At 36.0% G+C, this 21781-nt stretch overlaps 1 protein-coding gene across 1 annotated transcript; it reads left to right on the top strand.

The window, feature by feature from the left end:
• Window positions 1-844: 844 nt before the first annotated feature.
• LOC139871651 (nardilysin-like) lies at window positions 845-17855 on the top strand. Its single transcript, XM_071859370.1, has 19 exons — window positions 845-1246; window positions 2347-2422; window positions 2586-2632; window positions 3491-3603; window positions 3941-4014; window positions 4112-4207; window positions 4369-4488; window positions 6634-6867; window positions 7797-7945; window positions 8059-8215; window positions 8960-9112; window positions 9341-9720; window positions 9801-9950; window positions 10425-10607; window positions 11092-11295; window positions 11404-11510; window positions 11744-11897; window positions 12016-12137; window positions 17426-17855. Exons 1-19 carry the CDS (start codon window positions 932-934, stop codon window positions 17667-17669), a joined length of 3078 nt encoding a protein of 1025 aa, XP_071715471.1. The 5' UTR covers window positions 845-931; the 3' UTR covers window positions 17670-17855.
• The last annotated feature ends 3926 nt before the right edge of the window (window positions 17856-21781 follow it).

The raw sequence follows: 21781 nt of genomic DNA on the forward strand, positions 1-21781 counted from the left end.
AGTTGTAGATTAATATAGTTGTTACTCTTTGTGACAATTTATTTTATATTATTTGCACTTTGTTGTGTTGATCATTTAGCCTATATTGTAGGTTGAAAGGTATAGTATTTGAAGTGTTATTTGTAGGTGGTGAAATGGTAAAGAGATATGATCAACTATTCATGTAAGATTGGATATATAAAGTTTTGTCACTATTGCATATAACACTAAACATTTGTCAAAACTAAATATCATTCAAATAATGTCAAAACTAAATATACGAACATTTTTCATCTATTAAATATCATTCAACAATTTTTCCTATACAATTCCGTGAAACCACGGGTCCCTTCACTAGTTGGGAGTGTTTGAAGTAAAATGTGTGTATTTTTGTTGAGTAAAATGAGGATATATATATATATATATATATATATATATATATATATATATATATATATATATATATATATATATGTATATATAATAGTAAAAATAATAATAATTATTATTATTTTTTAATCCCAACGGCTCCCTCCTTTAATCCCCAACGGCTAGATAAATGGCCCAATTAGAACTCGCCACCTAGCTCCAACGTCCGTTGGAGATCACGTTGCAGCACCGGAAACGCCTCGACAACTTGAAGCGGCAACGCCGCCATACGTGATGTGGCCGGCGTTTTCGGGGTTGGAACACCCCGATACAACTGGGTTGGAACACCCCGATACAAATGGTCTTATTAACACATCATTTCTCAGAAGTAAAATAAGACTCCGTACTTAAGACTCGATTGCACGGTCAAACCTCACTAGTCAGTACTAGATATTAAAGTGATGGGCATAAAAAATTCATAAACGGGCCTAGCAAGTGGTATCGAGGGTAGGGCTCGTTAGAGAAGATTTCTTTCACTTCCGCAATCAACAAACGTTCTCTAGTCTCTAACAATACTCCATCAATGGCTGTCGGCGACACTACGTTTTCGTCGGACGATATCGTTATAAAATCGCCTAACGACCGTAGGTTATACAGATATATACAGCTTTCGAACGGACTCTGTGCTTTGCTTGTACATGATCCCGATATCTACGCCGGCGGCCTGCCGGAAACTTCTAAACCTGACGGAGAGATCGACGACGACAGCGATGATGGGGAAGAAGACGAAGATGACGACGAGGAAGAAAGCGGCGATGATGAAGAAGATGATGATGATGATGAGGATGAGGATGATGAAGGAAATGAAGAGAAGAACAATGCTGCTCAGACTAAAAAGGTTTAATAGCTGATATTTAGGGTTTTTTTTTTTTTTTTTGAAAAATTAGGGCTACGTTTTATTTAATATCGTAATCTGTATCTTTATGTTATATAGTTATAGTAATAGCAAATGCTATGTGATAACATTGAGTTTATTATTGCCGTTTACTGCTTACTGTTTAGATGGTTACACATTTTTGGATGATTCAGGATTTGATGAGAGAATATGGAATTAGGTTATGAATGTGGAGCTAATTAGGTTGAATTTGATTAAAATTGTAGAGATTGTTATTGTTGTTAGTTCTGTAGGTTACTGCACCACATGTGTGTCCACATACATTAACTTAATATGATACAGAGTTTAACTTAAAAACAGTAGTATCTTTAGTCTGTGAGTTTGCCCTGATTCGTTCGAGCATCTGAATTGGAGAGTGGAGACTAGTTTGTTTTGTTATGTTTCTATTGTAAATACAGCTTATATTAAATCTGTGACAATTATCATGTGGTAACTTACAGTTTAATATTCGTTTTAGCTGCTTAATAAGTATTTATAAGGTACTGAAGTCTATCAAGTGTTTTTGGTTGCCCTTTTTTTTTTTTTTTTTTTTTTTTTTTTTTTCCGATTATTTAAGATATATTGAAGTTTATCTGCCACATCTTATCTGATTACGTAGTAGTTTGGATTATTTAGAATATAGTGAAGTTTATTAGTTTTTTAATGAAAATTTGTGGAATATCTGTGGAGCTAATCATGTATTCAGATTTTTTACTTAGATACAAAGAGACTATTATTGGCGCTCCATACAACTGTGTGTAAAGATGCATCTACCTAAATTTGACATAATTTTAATGTAAAAGACTTTCATAAAATTGGTTCTAGTGGTCTACAATTGAGACTATTTTTGTTTTGATGCTTTCTTAATGCATTGTAACAACATTCTACTCTAGTCATTAGAAAGTAACGTGTGATAGCATTGAGTTTATTTGTCATTGTTAGCTACTCAATAAAATTTTAGATAATTCAGATATGATGCTAAAATGTGGAAATTAAGTAATGGATATGGAGCTAATTATGTTGAATTAAAACTTATAGAGGCTATTATTGCTTTTGTTCTGCAGGCTGCCGCAGCTATGTGTGTTGGGATGGGCAGCTTTTGTGATCCTCTAGAGGCACAGGGTCTTGCTCATTTTCTTGGTTTGTTTTTATCCTTCATATCTGCATTTTCTTGGTTTGTATGGAGCACATTAACAGTGGTTTATGAGAACCTTTTAAAGATTAGAATTATGTAATGCGATAATATGTAATGGCTTGCGTTGTTGGATGGTTAAAATGGTACTCATTGCATGCTCTTTTGCAGAACACATGGTCTTTATGGGGAGTGCTGAATTTCCTGATGAAAATGAGGTATTTCTTACTATCTACCATTTTATTATGTTTCAGTAGGAATGATGTTAAATTGACCTACTTAGTTGTTAGCAAAAGTGCTAAGTCCTACTGATGCTCTATAGAATGGGTTGTTGAACCTTATTTTGATCTCTAATCACTCAAATAGGTAACCTCAAAATAATATGCAATGTATTTTGTTCAAAGTTTATTATTAATTAATACAACCTTATAAAGACTCTGTATTCATTTCCAAAGTATTCATTACTTTGAGTGTTTTAAAGAAATGGAAACAGAGCTAATGGTTGTACCCACCTTAGCTCTTTCTAACCAATGCCAAAAGTTACCCCTCACCAAAATTGTCCGACCCACACCGTTCGCGGACTTTAGTTATTACTTACTAGTGTTGTATCAAATGATAAGAATATATCATTGGCGTATGAGCACTGTGTGGTACACTAAACATTTAATGCAATTTGGTTTTAGTAATGCATTAGTCAGGTACCAGGTAGGCAAATTTATGTGGCGTATGAGTGAATAGCTATCATATAAGATATAAGGTAGCTTTTATAGGCTCAATGGATTAATGTTATTGATCTTTTAAGTCCACGATGATTGGAACTAGGATGAAAACAACATAATAGAGATCTAGATATTTGTTGATCACAAAATTTGATAAATCTTACACACTCATATATATATATATATATATATATATATATATATATATATATATATATATATATATATATATATATATATATATATATATATATATATATATATGTCTATGTAATTGTTTATTCAAAACCTGCAATCATTCTTTTCTCAACATCATTGTGCTCCTTTTGCTTCCCATTTAACTCTTTTATGTGCTAGTATGACAGTTATTTGTCCAAGCACGGGGGCTCTTCTAATGCATACACAGAAGTGGAGTATACTTGCTACCATTTTGAAGTTAAACCAGAATTTCTCGAGGGTGCTTTGAGAAGGTAACCTTACACCCTTTTCAAGTACATAGTCATATGAATGTGTGATCATTATTAATAATATTAATTCATTTTTCACTGGCATTTAGTGAAAGTTGGGAAGTACAGTATATTCATTTAAACTCTTAGTTTTTAAAATCTTAACATGTTTCTTAAGATGTTTCTATATCATATACTTCTCTGGTGCTTCATCTACTTAGTTGTTTCAAGTGAAATGCCTTTTTTATTGAGGCTCTGTTTATGCGTTGTATAGGTTCACATTGTATAGAGTCTTATATTTGCATGTATGTTATTTATCATATATAAGATTGTAACATTCCCACTTCCTTTCGTTTTGCAGATTTTCACAGTTTTTTATTTCACCGTTAGTGAAGTCTGAAGCAATGGATCGGGAAATTCTGGCTGTAGATTCGGGTGCGTTTTATCATTCCACTTTAATGATTCCAATACATGACCCAATGTTGATATGAACAACAAATCACTTACCGTCAACTTTATATGAAAAACTCAGAATTTAATCAAGCTCTGCAAAATGATTTTTGTCGACTTCAACAATTACAGTGCCATACAGCTGCACCGGGTCATGCCTTCAACCAGTTTTTCTGGGGTAAACAAATAACTGTATCTTTTCACTTTTATTACACCATGTCTTATTTTTGTTTCCTTCACTAGTTGTTTATTATAAAACTGGCTCAAGTGCATCTGTTACGTTTTTGGAGTATGAAAATTGTTCATATTGTATACTTTCCCCTTTTTGTGTATATATAGGTAATAAGAAAAGCCTTGTTGATGCGATGGACAAAGGAATCAATTTAAGGGATCAAATACTCAGACTGTTCAATGACTTTTATCATGGTGGATCAATGAAATTAGTTGTCATCGGAGGAGGTAAGCTCCCTGTAAACAAAAAAAGAAGTATAGTGAAATGTGAATAATCTTTATAGCTCAATTGATGATGCCGAATTGTAGGTTTCTGCGTTTTGACCTTTTTAATTTTTATAATATATCGAACTTGAGGAATTTGCATGATTAGTGCAACCACATGTGAAAGGCAATACTCGCATACCACACAACTATTATATACAAGTCATATGTCTCTATTGAAACTTGAACTCACTTCTTGGTAGACAGTGTTGAAAAAGTCGTTAGTCGGGTACTTGTCGACAGGAACTTGTAAGGTCCAGTAGGTCAACTCGGGGACTATGCAGATGTTGACCACCTTTGAATATGACTAATTTTAACCAACATAAATATAATTTACCAATATGATAAAATCAATGTTCTTCGTTTCTATAGTTCAAATGGTAGTAACATTTTATGTAGTTCAAATGTTAGTAACATTTTATGTAAAATGGTAGTACCCTTTCATATAGTTTAAATGGTTGCAACTCTTTAAAATATTAAGGTACATCAGTTACTTTACAATGATATGCGTACACGCGTAATTGACCTAACGTTTTAGATGTTGTACACCTGTAGTCTTGATTTCAATTGTTGTATTTTCTTTTTCTTTTTCCTGTAACGTGGTCAGTTAGATTGGTAGTATTTATTCTTGGTAGGCAACCACATGCCAACTACATATTAACATGTAACCTTTAGGCCCATTCATCATTGTGATGAATCGGCCCCCTTACTAATTTGTTCTTCGATTTTCGCCAAAAGAAGTTACTTTACATTGTACAATTTGAACGGTAGAGTACACCTTTTAAAACCACTTAACACATAATACATCTTTGAATGCTACCTACTACTCTGAAAGGTAGCAGTACTTCTAATTAACATACATAGTACCTTCAAAAGCTACATGCTCTTTATAACACCTATTTTAAGTGTCCTTCAATAAAAAATTACTTCTCCCTTTTCTTTGACTTTGACCGCCGGATGATCGCCATGGAGCAACTTTGGAATCAAGCCGAAGAAAAAAGATCTGCGTTTTCTGGTGATCTTGGAATTGGGTTTACCACCATTGACTGCTGTTGTCTGACTTTTGCAGCGACTTTGACCTTGTCGGCGGGCTACCTCCCAACTTCGGCTAGTCGGCGACTAGAACGACTTTGACAGCACTGCATGTAGCCTTAAAGTGCTTCAGTGCAACATTGTGCCTAATACTGTTTATAAAAAGATAAAGTTGAATAAACTATAAACATCGAAAAATGCAAAAGTGTTGGTACTGATGGGATACTACCGGCACAGGATTGCATCTAGGGGCAATTATAATATAGGTTATAGATATGTTATCATTGTTAAATAACTATGTAAATAGGTATCATAATGCATGTTTGTTATTCTACCAAGCATGAGAAATTGGTATTAGTAGTGAGACATTGTGTACAAGTGTTGTGTTTTTAATATATAAGAAGCTAAAGTTGGAAATTCTATAATAGAAATTAAAAAGTTGGAAGTAGCTTAAGGTTTCTGCCATGGCATGCTGCTTAGACCAATCGAGAGCGTGCCTATTCGACCAAGCTGTTCATCTCGGACTTCATTTAGGTTTAATTGGTGATTTAGGTATATCTTGTCTTCACGTAGTTCACTGTAATAGTTAAGTTTTATGCTCAGTTTTGACTCTCGAAAATTGGATTTGAATCATGGGAGATAGTTGGCTGCCTTTTAAAGGATGAGAATTTTGTTTTTAGATTATTCTAGCATTTCTTTTTATAAAAAAGTTTCCGCTTCCTATTAGGTTATAATCAGCTTTTTGTGCTATATCTCCGAAGCATTTTTTAGCTTGTATATGAGGCTGTAGCATGTTTCATAGATTGACCTACAGTCTCTTTTTGATATTAATATTGTTATATTATTACTTTTTCCCTTTTTTTTTTTCTCTTTTCACTTGAAAATTCTATTCACATATGACTCCGCATGGCTCCAATCTATAGGACTTTTTAAACAAGATGAAATCAGTTTTCTGGTCAATTTCCCAGACACTTTCCTTTAACATGATGCAAACCTAAATTTTAGTTGTCAACATCGTTTCAGTTACGTGTTACCATTATTGTGACAAGATCATGAAACCACCTTTTTGTGTTGCAGAAAGTCTTGATGAGCTTGAAAGTTGGGTTTTGGAGCTATTTAGCAATGTTAAGTCCAGCAATGCATTAAAGGCAGAAGTCAAACAAGGACTCCCTATTTGGAGTGCAAGAAAAATTTATCGCTTAGAGGCTGTGAAAGATGTCAACGTGCTCGATCTTTCGTGGACATTACCGTGTCTTAGAAATGACTATGAAAAGAAAGCAGAAGACTACTTGTCACATCTGATAGGCCATGGTAATGTGTTCTTTAGCTGTTTCAAATAAAATAATATATATGTGTCCTTTAGCTGAAGATTATTTTTTTATAGCTTCATACACAGTCTTTGTTTTTTATTACCATATATACTTCAGTTTATTTAAAATGGTATCTTTAGCACTGTAAAAAATATAAACTGAGAGCAGTTATGCTATTGGACTCGAAATGCTAGATATTAAATCTCCACAAAACTCAGATATAAGCTTAAGTCTTATGTCTATAATATATAGTAATACCTACATGTCGACAAAAGGAGTTGGTGCATTATTTGACAATGCTTACAAAGATCGCTATCACCTTCTATTCGTGTCTCCATCTCTACGAGCCATTTGTTGCCTGGTTACCATGTTATACCTTTTTTTGCTTTGTGACGATTAATTATAAGTTTTTCTCACCAATAAATGCTTCACTGCAATGGTATATGACTGTCCCTAATTGGTATAATATGAAGTTTGTGAGCTCACCTCACCTATCACTATTTGATGATTCTAAATAGTTTTTATACCTACCCCATTTTGAAGAGACCATTTGACTTAGTGATTTGAAGTCTCTGTCATAGGAAATTATCCAAGTATGATTGTTTTGTTTCCTAATATGAAGTTTGTGAGTTACCTCTCCATTCACTTTCACTATCTGTTGATTCAAAAAAGTTGTTAAACATGGTCCAGTTTGAAGAGACCGTTTTAGTTTTAATTGGTTTTGGAGAGACCGTTTTAGTATTAATTGATTAGAAGTTTTTTGTTATACGAAATCATTTAAGGTATTGTTATTTTGCTTCATAATCCTTCTGATAAGTATCACATTTAGTTCTACAACCTTATCATTTCATTGTCAACATAGTTTATTGTTAAGGCCTTGGGGTCTTGGGGAGATTGATGAATTAAGTTATATTGGACTTATGTGTACAGAGGGCAGAGGAAGCTTGCTCTTCTTTTTAAAAGCTAAAGGATGGGTGACTTCTATATCAGCTGGTGTGGGTGAAGATGGGATGCAACGATCTTCAGTAGCGTATGTTTTTAACATGACTATACACCTCACTGATTCTGGACTGGAAAAGGTAATATCACAATCATTTGTTGCATAATAGCCTTCATTAACAGTTTCTTTCTCTAAAATCCCTCCATTAGGATTATGAACCATCTTTAAAGTAAAAGGAATTTTGTAGTGCAGATCTATGAGATCATTGGTTATGTTTATCAATACCTCAAATTACTACGACAAGTTTCTCCTCAAGAGTGGATATATAGAGAACTTCAGGACATTGCAAATATGGATTTTACATTTGCTGAGGAGCAACCCCAGGATGAGTATGCTTCCGAGCTATCAGGTATTTCTTTTGATTATGTTTTTATATGTTCTGCTTTCTCTTCTAGAGCAATTCTTCGTGTGTGACGTTTCAGTCCCATAATATTTAAATTTAGTGGACTATGATACACTTAAGCATTATATAACCTGGCTCTGTTGTATAATTGATGCTTGTAAAGGCTTAATTCATGTCTTGTTTTTTGTTCTCCCTTTTAGAGGGTGTAGAGTGATATTAAATGTGTATATACTTATCTTAATTGGAGATTATTATTAAATTAGTTGTCTTGTGATGAAAGTTTCTGGACCACTTCATCCTTTGAGAAACTTCTTTCTTTTGATGCTTGCCAAATGGGCCATTTTGGTTATATATCGTGTCGTGTCCTTGAAAGCAATATTAATGAACCTGTTTCGACCCGTCTCCCTAATTAATACCAAGGAATTTGATTACTTCACTTTGTGGATGATACTTGAGACTCCAGTTAGATCACCCAGGATGTGTAATTGTGTATGTTGCTCTCAGAAAGAGTACAACTTGTATAACTATGTAGTTTTGTGTAGCTTTATTAATATCTCATTTGCATACTCAAATATGAAGTGTCACATGAACTTTCTTAATACATTGGGTGTCATTGACTAATTTTTTGTCGGGATCCTCTGCTTTTCTGTTTGTAACATATGTCCACGTTTATGATTTTCATTTGCGTTTTTGCAGCTCCTTACCGATACCATAATTTACATTAATTTTTAATTTTCTTTGATATTACAGCAAATCTGCTTATATATCCACCAGAGCACACTATATATGGGGATTATGCATACAAGGTGTGGGACGAAGAAGCGATCAATCATGTTTTGAGTTTCTTCACACCGGAAAACATGAGAACTGATATATTATCGAAGTCTTTCAATAAGTCTCAAGGTATTAGAGCCTTTTCTCCTATAATCAGATACACTGGTGTTTGTTCTTTCATTTCTTTCTAATTGAGTGTCATATATTTACATCCGTGTTATATTAGTCAATCAAGACTTGAATTCAATCAAGACTATGTATGATACACGTCAGTTTCTAGCATATGATATAAGATCTGTAATCACATCTTGTTATTACCTACTTTCAATAATACCATGTTTATATATGTTTGGCCAGATGTTCAATGTGAGCCGTGGTTTGGATCACATTATACAGAAGAAAACATTTCTCCATCCCTTTTGGAACTATGGAGGGACCCTCCAAATGTAGATGAAGCATTGCATCTACCCGCAAAGAATGAATTCATTCCACGAGATTTTTCCATTCGTTCAAATACTTTATCATGTGATTCCACCCCTACAACCCCTCCAAAATGTATACTTGATGAGCCGTTGATGAAGTTTTGGTACAAGCTAGATACCACTTTCCGATTTCCACGAGCTAATACTTATTTCCGTATCACATTGAATGGTGCTTATCGTGAGTTGAAGAATGTTCTGTTGACTGAGCTATTTCTTAGCCTTCTAAAGGACAAACTAAATGACATCGTGTATCAGGCAAGTAATTATGTGATTATATGTTTCTCTCTCTATGTATGTTTGTAATTATATAATTTTATGTTTTTCTCTCTATGCAGGCTAGTGTAGCTAAGTTGGAAACTTGTATATCACTTGTTAGTGACAAGTTAGAGCTAAAAGTATATGGTTTTAATGACAAGCTTCCCGTTCTTCTTTCCAAAATCTTGGAAACTGCCAAATCATTTGTGCCAACCAATGATCGCTTTTTGGTACGTTAATTTACAATTCAGACCCTTCAATCTCATGCATATGAATGTGTTTTATTCCATTAATTGTTACTTTGTTCTAAAAAAATGGAACACATGGAAGGTTAAGGCTTGAGGGTATGGGTTTGTATGTTCCATTATTGTTTGGTCATGTTTGGTTTAAGAGTATAGGTTTGGGAAATGAGGTTGCCATTTGATAGCCTTATAGCTGTGAAAGCTCTATACCCACCAATATATTCTACCTATATTAAGCTGACAGAAACTAAATATAATATTGATTACCTTGATATGTCACCATTAAAGGTTGTAAATCTACAATTAAACACGTTATTTTTTTATATAATGATAACTGTTGACTGTTGAAGTATATTGATCTACCATATAAAGATTGTTCTACTTCCAGATTTCAATTAAAACCGGAGAAGTAGTTCATGTTTGTAAGTTTATTATGTTGACTCACTGCTACTATGTTTGCAGGTGATTAAGGAAGCTATGGAGAGAAATTTTAGAAATGCCAACATGAAGCCGTTAAGTCATTCATCTTATTTGAGACTGCAAGTTATTTGTAAGAGTTTCTATGATGTTGATGAGAAGCTTGCATTGCTAACTAATCTTTCCCTAACTGATTTAAAGGATTTTATCCCTGAACTATTCACTCAGGTATATATTTACATTAACTTTGTGAGCATTTGTAGTTTGCCTTTTCCACTTCGACCCTCTGCTACTTGAGCTTTAGATGGCTATATTTTTCTGACCCTTTTGAAAATATTTCATGCGGCTGATATATGGTAAAACACTTAATCAAGGATACACCAAACTCCTCATACAGTTGTAATTCTAAAGCAGTCACAATTGTAGACATGGCAACATAGACACTGGACACTCCCCCTCCCCACAAAAGTTATAAATCTCCTTATAAATTGTTAAGTGTGTCAAGCATAATTAGAACATCTCTATTATTCAGATATTATTCCTTTTATTATTAATACAATGGTATTGGAGTTAGTTTTGTTATAAGCTAGTTATCTAGTTTACCTAGCACTTTACCGTATGACCCTCTTCTGATCTTGGGAGACTTGTTTGTGTTTTCTTTTGGTATCTGGGAACTGTTGTAAAGCTTTTTTATATATTCTTTTCTCTGCAGTTGTATATTGAGGGGCTTTGCCATGGAAATCTACTTGAAGATGAAGCTGAAAATATTTCCAAAATTTTCAAAAACTATTTCCCTGTAAAGCCACTTCCATCCGAGATGAGACATAAAGAGATCGTTTTATGTCTTCCTTCTAGTGCCGACCTTGTTAGAGACGTCACAGTTAAAAATAAACTTGACACGAACTCTGTGGTCGAGGTAATTGAATATTTATTTTCTTAGTCTTAATAATTATACATATTTATGGAAGCTACCATCATATCATGGTTTCATTTGTATAATTTTGAATTTTGTATTTTTTTACAGCTTTATTATCAGATTGAACCAGAAGTTGGTTCGAACTTGGTGAAATCAAAAGCTCTGATTGATCTATTAGATGAAATTGTGGAAGAACCACTTTACAATCAACTTAGGTATGATATGAGGTTATACATTATGGTGTTACGGTTAGGTTTGGGTTCATGATTCCTCTAGTATTTTTTTTAATACTCATTTTCCTTTTTGGTAAATCCAATTGAACCCAAAGTGTTTCGGTCAACCCAATCTGACATGCAGAAATGGATATATTAGCAACTCAACCAGCCTGTTTATGTTTTCACCTCTAGTTTTAAATAATTTCAGTATAATAATTTCTTGGGTGATGTAGGACAAAGGAGCAACTTGGTTATGTTGTTGACTGTAGCCCCCGGGTAACATACCGGATTTCGGGATTCTGTTTCCGGGTTCAATCTTCCGAGTATAGTCCTGTATATCTGCAAGGGAGGATTGATAATTTTATAAATGAAATGGAAGGTTTGTTGGTAAGCACACTCTTGCATAGTTCTTATCTGAAAATATCATTTTGAACTCTTGTTACTTGCTCGTCCTACGCATATGTTTTGGTCTTTCCTTGTGATATGTTGATTGTTTGTATTGCAGAGTAAACTTGATGACGAGTCTTTTCAGAGTTTTAAAAATGGGTTGATCGCGAAGCTCTTGGAAAAAGATCCGTCTCTCGCTTATGAAACAAATCGATACTGGGGACAAATTACCGACCAGAGGTAACATTTTGTGCATATGATTTACTTGATATGTTCTAGTAAAAAAAATTAGGTTATGATTCTGGCCAACTATCTCGAAAGTTTGCAAATTACCTACTAGTTTAAATTTTTGGCACAATAGCGGGGTCCATCATGTTGGGTGTTGGGTCAAAATAGGGTTCAGACTAAAACGGGTAAGTTTTAGTACAGATTGAAACTGGCTGCGTTTGGTTTGGCGGATCAACCCATCTTTCTTTTATTATACATAGGAAGCGGGTTTTAGCCATTCATATTAAAAATTTATATTCAATTAACCAATCAGAATTTTATACTATCTTTAATTAATATAATATTATTTTGGATACTTTAACTTTAAATTGGTAAAGAAAAGAATAAAAATTTGGAACGTAACACAGATATATTAACCATGCCAGAAAACAGATAATTCTAATTCACAAGGCTGAAGGTATCTATAAAATCGAGACGTCAATTCTCTCTCTTCCGCTTTTTTCTCCCAACGTAAACTTTGTACCAAGAGTGCCAAAATTTTGCTAGTCTAATTCATCAAATCTGTCGATTTTAAGAAGACACCACCACTCCTATTTAACTCGATTATAGCTAAAGATCAGAACCAGACCAGTCTCGTCGGCGTCGGAGGTCCTACGCGCCGCCAAGAACATCCGCCGTAGGTCGATTTTTCCGGCCAATTTACAAGCTTTTCCGGTCAAATCCCGGCGAGTGAACAATCACAGACCCCATTCCTGGCCCAAGAAGGTTTTTTCGCATAGAATATTACCACCCTTTGCCTCACCGCATTTCTCCCGCTGACCGCCACCGCCACCGCCACCACCGCCGCCTGTTACCGGAAATTAAATTTTTCGGCTGGTTACGTTTCTCTCTCTCAATTTATCTCTCAATTTATCTTTGTGTTAACTGCTATCTGATTCTTGATTCTTGTCTATTACTAATATCACTGTTTTACTTGCTTTCTTATACTTGTATTTATTAGGTGTAAAAGTATAAACGTATTTCTGTCTAGACATATATTGATATATTTATATATTTATATTTATATAGACTATACTGATATATTTATATTTGTAGTGATATCACTGTTACACTTGCTTTTCCTTTTGAAATCTTTATATTATCCATAGCATACATCTATATTTTATTTTATTTTCTGTTCTTAATATCATAAGTAATAACAAATACTTTTTAGCATAGTCATATTTTCTTATTTTTAGTCTCTACTTGGGTCATCTTTTGGTATATAGGTTAATATAGATATTACGCATACCTATGGTAACTTGAGGTCATGTCCTCCTAGTTTAGGGGTGGGTAGGTCCAGAGGGGTTAGAGGCGGTAGTAGGGTGGCCACCCTTGGTGGGATTAGAGTGGGTAGTTGGAATATAGGAACCTTGACGGGTAAGAGGATTGAGCTCATTGATACCTTTCTTAAGTGTAATGTGGACATAGGGTGTGTTCAAGAGACTAGATGGAAGGGTGAAGGGGCAGTGGATATTAAGGACTATAGGTTGTGGTACTCGGGTTCTAGGATAGCACGGAACGGGGTAGGTATCTTTTTGGGAAATCTACATAAGGATAACGTTGTTGACGTGGGTAGGTTTAGCGATAGGATTATGTCGGTTAGTCTAATTATTAAGGAGGAAACTTTCACGGTCATTAGCGCGTACGCACCTCATGCGGGTTTAAGTGATGCGGAAAAGAAGAGTTTTTGGGAATTGTTAGATGAGGTAGTGAGGGGGTGCCCAGCGGATCATCGACTAATTATAGGGGGTGATCTGAATGGACACATAGGAGTGGAGGCAGAAGGTTACGAGGGAGCCCATTGGGGTTTTGGGTTTGGTCCTAGAAATGAAGAAGGGCGCTCAATCGTTGAGTTTGCCATTGCCCACGAGTTGGTTGTAGCTAACTCTTTTTTCAAGAAGAGGGATGCTCAGTTAGCCACTTTTTATAGCGGGGGCCGTTGCACCCAGATTGACTTTTTGCTCCTTCGTAAAGGGGAACTTAGGACATGTAGGGACTGTAAGGTCCTTCCAGCATATACGTGCTCCTCCCAGCACAGATTGTTGATCATGGACCTAGTTACCTGGGGAAGAGTTCGTAGGAGGGCTAAGGTTGTGCAACATAGAATCCTTTGGAAGAACCTACATGGAGCGAAGGCAGAGACTTTTAGAACGACTGTGGCCGATAGATTGAGTGTAGAAGGGGATAACGTAGCCCCTGCTAACGTGGACCAGTTATGGAACCGCATGGCGTCCACTATCAGAGAGGTGGCAAAAGAAGCTTTAGGGATGGCATTAGGGACATTGAGAGCCCATAAGAGTAGTAGAGAATCGTGGTGGCTTAGTGACGATGTCCAAATGAAAGTCGCGTTAAAGCAGATGAGGTTTAGGGAGCTCATTACTTTTGGAGAAGGGACACCTGCAGAGAGAACTAGGGTAGAAGAAAGATATAAAGAAGCTAAAAGAGAAGTAAAGAAGGCCGTAGCAATTGCAAAAGACAAAGCTTATGAAGATTTATATAGGAAACTAGACTCTAAAGAGGGAGCCAATGACATATATAGAATAGCTAAAGCTAGGGAGCGAAGAGGCAGAGACTTAGTTAACGTCAAATATATCAAGGATGAAGCAGGTCAAAGTATAGTGAGAGAAGACCTTATTAAGAAAAGATGGGAAGAGTATTTTGCATCCCTTTTTGGTAGGGAAAGAACAGAGTGGAACGGGGAACTCCGCGAGGTTCGTGAATATCAAAACAACTGTTACTGCACGAGGATTAACCAGGAGGAAGTTAGATCAGCCCTACGAAAGATGGGGAGAAACAAAGCAGTAGGACCAGACCAAATCTCGATTGAGGCGTGGAGGTGCCTAGGAGGCGATGAGGTTAGATGGTTGACAAACCTTTTCAACACGACGTTTAGAAGCGCAAAGATGCTTATGGAATGGAGACTCAGTGAGGTCATCCCCATTTACAAGAACAAGGGAGATGCACAAATATGTAGTAATTACAGAGGCATAAAGTTACTTAGTCATACTATGAAGCTTTGGGAGAGAGTGATTGAGACGAGGCTCCGACGCGAGACAAAGGTTTCAGAGAACCAATTCGGTTTCATGCCAGGACGCTCGTCGATTGAGGCGATTCACATCGTTAGAAGCCTTATGGAGAAGTATAGGGAAAAACAAAAAGAACCTACACATGGCGTTCTTAGACCTGGAAAAGGCTTATGACTGTGTCCCCCGCGCGAGCTGATTTGGAAGACTCTTAACGCTAGGGGTGTCCCAAGTAGATATATAAGAACTATTAGAGATATGTACGATGGGGCGAAGACTCGCGTACGCACGGCAGTGGGAAACACATAGTTTTTCCCTGTAGAGGTAGGTTTACATCAGGGATCGGCCCTTATCCCATATCTTTTCGCTTTGATCCTAGACGAACTAACTAAGAGGATACAAGATAACATCCCATGGTGCCTAATATTCGCCGACGTTATTGTTTTAGTTTCGGATTCCCAGGAGGAGCTTAACAGAAGGCTAGAGCAATGGAGGACTGCACTAAAATCAAATGGCCTACGGATTAGCAGACTTAAAGCGGAGTACCTTAGATGCGATTTCAAGACGAGCGAAGAACAAGAGGATTTAGTGGATGTCAGAATTGGGGATCAGATTTTACCTCCACAAGAGTCCTTTAGATATTTAGGCTCGATGCTTCACAAATCGGGAAGGATAGATGAGGACGTGACGCATCGTATACGAGTAGGATGGTTGAAGTGGAGGGCAGCGAAAGGGGTGTTGTGCGACAAGAAGGTACCCCTTAAATTGAAAGGGAAATTTTTCAAGGTCGCAATCAGACCGGCCATGTTGTACGGCTCAGAGTGTTGGCCAATGACGAAAGCCCAAGAGAGGAGGATGGAGGTGGCAGAAATGAGGATGCTTAGGTGGACGTGTGGCAAGACCATGCTAGATATGATACCAAATGGAGTTTTTAGGGAGAACTTGGAAGTTGGGAACATAAACAACAAGTTGAGGGAAGGACGACTTAGATGGTTCGGGCATGTTATGAAGCGCCCACTTTTAGCCCCGGTTAGGAGAGTCGAGACCCTCGTTGTTGGGGGCGTAAGGAGAAGGGGTAGACCCAAACGTAGGTTGGAGGATAGATTGAAGCTTGACATGAAGGAGCTCTTATTGACCGAGGACATGACTTCTGATAGGAATTTGTGGAGGAGTAGAATTAGAATAGATGACTAGGTTCTACATGGTGTTTATTTATCTTATATATTTATATTATATTTCTTGCCTACTTGCTTGTGTGCACTTCATATGTCTTTTTTTTTTTTTTTTTTTTTCGTGGGACTTTACGTATTGGCTGGACATGTTTTATGGATATATAATATATCTATACTTATTGTAGCATATTCACATGCTTTATTGCACTATATGGTTATATGTTTGTATTACATTATATAGCAATTAATTTATACGTACTTACATATCACATGTTTTTATGCTAACATAGCATACTTATTTGTTTATGCCTACATAGTATACCATCTATTTTATACTGCATATTATACCTACATGCTTCTTACCAACATGTTTACGTATACTTATTGTACTTACATGACTTGTTATACTTGTATATTTGACACTCACATATTTTACTTATATGTTATATTACTCAATATTGTTATATGCTTTATTTACCTATATATATCGTATTAGAGTATACATTATTCATGGTAAAGCTTCTATTTTGCCAACTTTACTTGTATATTTTTACTTCACATATCGGATTTCATGGTTCTTTCTGGTCGGAGGTCCCTAGAAAGCAGCCTCTCTGCTCTACAGAATAGGGAGGGACGACTTCCTCTACCTGGGGACCGATATGTATCCTGGGTAGAAGAATGACTTCCCTTTTACTTTAGGGTAGAGGAAATGACTGTCTACATCTAACCTCCCCCATACTCCACTTTAGTAGAATTAGGTGTTGTTGTTGTTGTTGTTGTTGTTGTATCTATAAAATCGAGCTTATGATATATTTACCCGTAAACCATTTGTTTAGATATTATATTTACCCCATAAACATGATATAGTGATCTACATGTTTATTGAAACCATACAATTATATCATATATATTACGTTCATACCTATAAAATCATATACAAATTCTAAGGCCTGTGCGTATACATGGGTTTAATTGTTGCCTTTACTTTTTTATAGAATGGCGAATTGCTGCCTTTACTGATTGCTGTTTTGCATTATTTGTCCAATTTTGCATCCTATTGTAGGTATATGTTTGACTTATCTGCAAAGGAAGCCGAAGCAGTCAAGTCTCTTCAAAAGATTGATATGTCTAACTGGTACAACACATACCTTAAGAGATCATCTCCAAAGTGTCGAAGACTTGCAGTTCGTGTGTGGGGCTGCAACACCAACCTAAATGATTCAAACACATCATCCACCTCTGTTCAGGTAATCAATGACCCTATTGCTTTTAAGGCATCATCAACATTCTATCCTGGATTTTGTTAATACATTTGCAAACCGGTTCTTTTCGACATATACAAGAAAAACCACCTTGAGATCTTTGGTTTTAATGAGGAAATGTAAGCACATGTTATTTTAGGTTTCTTAATATTGTTAAGCCCTCCACAGGACTTTATATCTTCGGGTCGTTTCAGATACTCGTTCAATAAAATGAAAACTGTTTTGAGATTTACAAAGTAAAATTTTGAAGTGAGTTGTACACTATTATGTTGGGTTTTGGGTTTTTTCTGTTATTTATAGTTTACTTTCTTCTTGCTTTGGGTACCCTACATATAACTTTTCGAACCAGTTCTTGTCACACCACAAGCTGATGGAAAACATAGATGTTTCCAGAATCTCCGGGTATCGTTGTGAAAGAATATTCACGTTTTTGGGAGGGCATATTTTGATAAACTTCGTAATCCCAAAGAATTTTCATATATATAATCAAACATAACTTGGGCAAGTATCTCCACAATCCCAATCGATTGGATCATGGGTAACTTGAGCAACGTGGACTATGGAATAGTCTGACTACAAACTATTCCCTTAAATCTTGGAGATATCAGATAACATTAATTTCCCACAAATACTTGGCCATCCTTCTCCAATTGGTATTTTGTTCTTGTCGTTAGTAGATGTCATTAATTTTTCACAAATATGGACTACCAAAAATAACTTGGATATGTCTAATGGAACCACTTCACATGCCACTTCATCGATTCTTGACTAGTTAGAGCAAAACAGAACTTAATTGCGAGGTAACACACGTACCCGTACCCTTTTGTATCCGGTTGAGATCATACGGGTTCAGATGGGGAGTCGTAGTCAGCCCGGGTTGCTTCACAAGACTTGCGAAGATCAAACTCTTTTGACTCCCTGTATCAACGACAGCATTTGATTAATTCTTTCTTCACTTGAATTCTCAATGTAAACAACTCATCCTTCCTGTTAGAATCAATGTCTACTATTCACATTTTTTCTTGTGTAGCCATTAAAGACGGATTCGTATCAACTTCCTTCATTGTCCCGAGCTCCACAACCTCATTGACGAGTGTGATTCTTGTTATTTTCTTTGCTTTAACCTTGACCCATTTTTTTTTTTTTTTTTTTTGAAAAATAATGAAGGGTCTGCTTTCCAACATATTTCATTGTTATGACCCTCCTTCCTCCATTTATCACAATATTTGGTGTTGTTCGCCCGTAACTTATTTTTGCTCTTATGCGAATCCTTCTCTGCTGAGCTATTACTTGACCCACCGTTCTTGTTTCGGTAGTCTTGGCCGATAATGTCCATCTTATTCTTTTGTCCTATCGTAGTATCTATGCCGCTCACATTTGAGATGGTTGCAACATGTAACCTCATTTCTGTCCAAATTAATTGAGAAAGACCTGCTACATACATGGTTAAAACCTCCTCATTATCCATAGCGATACCGAGTGAAACAGTGAGTCTCATGAATTCGGTTGTATATTCTTGTACCGACTGACCATTTTGTTGTCAAAGGTTCTGCCAACATGTCCAACGGTCTTGAGAACAACACATAGGGTAGAATTCCAATCGCTGTAATCGAGTAAATTCTGTCCATCCCACTTCTTCTGTTAAAGTCTTCTAATAGGAGTTCCACTATGCTAAGGCATGACTCGTTAACTTCAATCACTCGAATGACACCTTTCAGTACTCTTGAAACCATAGAGTGTGCAACAGGTTTCAAGCTGATCAACCCATGAGTCAAGCTTTTTGGCATCGACACTGTCATCGTACAATGAAATGTCTGTTTTTGCTTTGACTTTGAATGGACGACTCGTGTCATGAGGTTGAAACCTATTTAATTCACTTCCTTGATCGCGGTCTGTTCCCGATACCCACCTCAATTCTTCTACTGTCTTCTTGACTGGTGTCTCTCGTGCTTTGGTTTCGATTGAGATTGAACCCATTCTAGCATGGATTCGAGTTGGGCGGTCAGTCGATCAACTGTGGCTGAAAATGAATCTAGCGATGTTGGTGCAGATCCCTCTTATGCCATAGCTTCCGTGGGTTCTTGTGTTGTGCTTGATCCCGGTGTCTTTGCAACTCCAATATCGATTCCCCAGATTCCATGTATGTGGTTTTGGTTTGTACCATACAAAGATCGAATTGAAGAACGCTCTGATACCACTTGATCCGTTACGAATAAGACACGACATATTCGTAAGGATGATGAAATTGTTTGATTGATGACAATTTAAGTAAAAGTTATATAAAACGAACGAAACAAATGAAAAGTGGGGTAAAGTCTTTGTTCTTCTTTCTCTCAAATATTTACAATTACACTTGAATGTAAAACTTGAGGCACCCACTCAATTATTTAACCAATTAATTGGATCATGGGCAATGTGAGCAACATGGATTATGGAATTAGTCTAACTCCAAACTACTCCCTAAAATCTTGGAGATAGGCTTGACCGGATCATCCATTCAAAATTTCATTTACACTTTTGCCTCACAAGTTCTTCTACACCTTTGTTGCCTACTAAAGAGTTCCATTGGTTGCACAATTTTACAAATGCTAAACATTTTATAAAATGTTACTTAATCTCATGGCAATAACAACACTACCACATACTTGAGAATCACGAATGCATAAAAGTAGGAAAAAATAAAAAAGTAAAATTTATTAGAACACTAATTTTTTTATTTAAAAAGTAGATAGATATATTACACTAATCAATAAGTCTATTGGCAATGTCAATGTTAAGGACACTAATTTGATCAATTCTATCACTTTTTACTTGATTAATATACGTTTTGTAAGTTGTCTAATCATATGGCGACCACTGACAAGTAGTACAGAGTCGTCGTTAGTGAACCTACGTGGTTACAAGAGGGCAATATTTTTGTGCTTTTAAGATTAGAATGCATTTAGATATTTTCACTCAAAGAGTGTTTTTACCATTTAGACATCAACCCTAATGACTTATTATTTAATTAATTTAACTTTTTTACTTGTCGTCTTGATATAAACTAGTAAAAGTGGCCCGCGCGATGCCGCAGGGTCTTTCAGGTTGCATATTCATAATTAACGTAGCGTTATGTATATACAGAAGTAAAAACGTTTTGCTACGGTGTTTTAGATACACGTAGTTAGTACCTAGTATACCCAGTGTTGCAAAAATCGGAAAACTTGGCCGATTTCTCGAAGAGAAATCGGTTTGACCTCCCTGCCGAGAACTCGTTTTGGAATTGGTCAACGACCAAAAATCGGTCAAATCTCGGAAAATAGGTCAGATCTCGGAAAAATCTGTCAAATCTCGAAAAAATCGGTCAAATCTCGGTAAAATCGGTCAAATCTCGGGAAACACTCGGTAAACTCTCAAAAGTCAACAAAAGTCAACTGCCGATAACTCCCCGAGTTCTCCGAGTTCTCGTTTTGGAGACCCTGCCGAGAACTCCCCGAGAACCGATTTCTGCAACCTTGAGTATACCTAATGGCCTATGCGTTTTTAACGTCACGAAGATTGCGTAGAAAAAGGGAAATGGAAACATCGATATGATGTAGTTAGTTTGAGTAGTTTATTATAGGTGTATGTATATGTATTGAAGATAGTCCGAGGTATTTAGCGTTTTTTTAGAAGTGTCCGTTTCGCGTATAGTTAGTCCCATTGTGTTCGTAAGATTTTTTTGAGTTGAACGGTGAGTTCGGAAAAATTTAACGCATGACGAGCGGGAAGATATGACCCGTTAAAAATTGGGGCGGAGTTTGTTTAAGATTTTTAATTAAAATAATAAATTTATATTTTGTACCCCTGATTTGGGGACTAAATTTGGAAATTGTTTAAAAATTTGGGGTGGAATTTTTTTTTTTTTTTTTTTTGGATGTCGTTTGCAAAGCATGGGAAGGTCAAAACGATCAAAATCCCCGTGCTAATTAGTATATAGTGTTATGAAAGTGGCTGCCAATTTCATGTTATGATACTAAAAGTCAACAAATGGTGGCTACTAACTTTAATCATATACCACAAAAGTCCAATGTTTAAGTACTATATATATGCATGAATTGAATGTAAATGACGCACACATTTCTCAATATATCACTCCTTTCTTTCTTTTGCATTTTTCTTTCTTTCATTCTTACAAT

Source organism: Rutidosis leptorrhynchoides, chromosome 10 (genome assembly GCF_046630445.1).
Source record: "Rutidosis leptorrhynchoides isolate AG116_Rl617_1_P2 chromosome 10, CSIRO_AGI_Rlap_v1, whole genome shotgun sequence".
Taxonomy (NCBI): domain Eukaryota; kingdom Viridiplantae; phylum Streptophyta; class Magnoliopsida; order Asterales; family Asteraceae; genus Rutidosis; species Rutidosis leptorrhynchoides.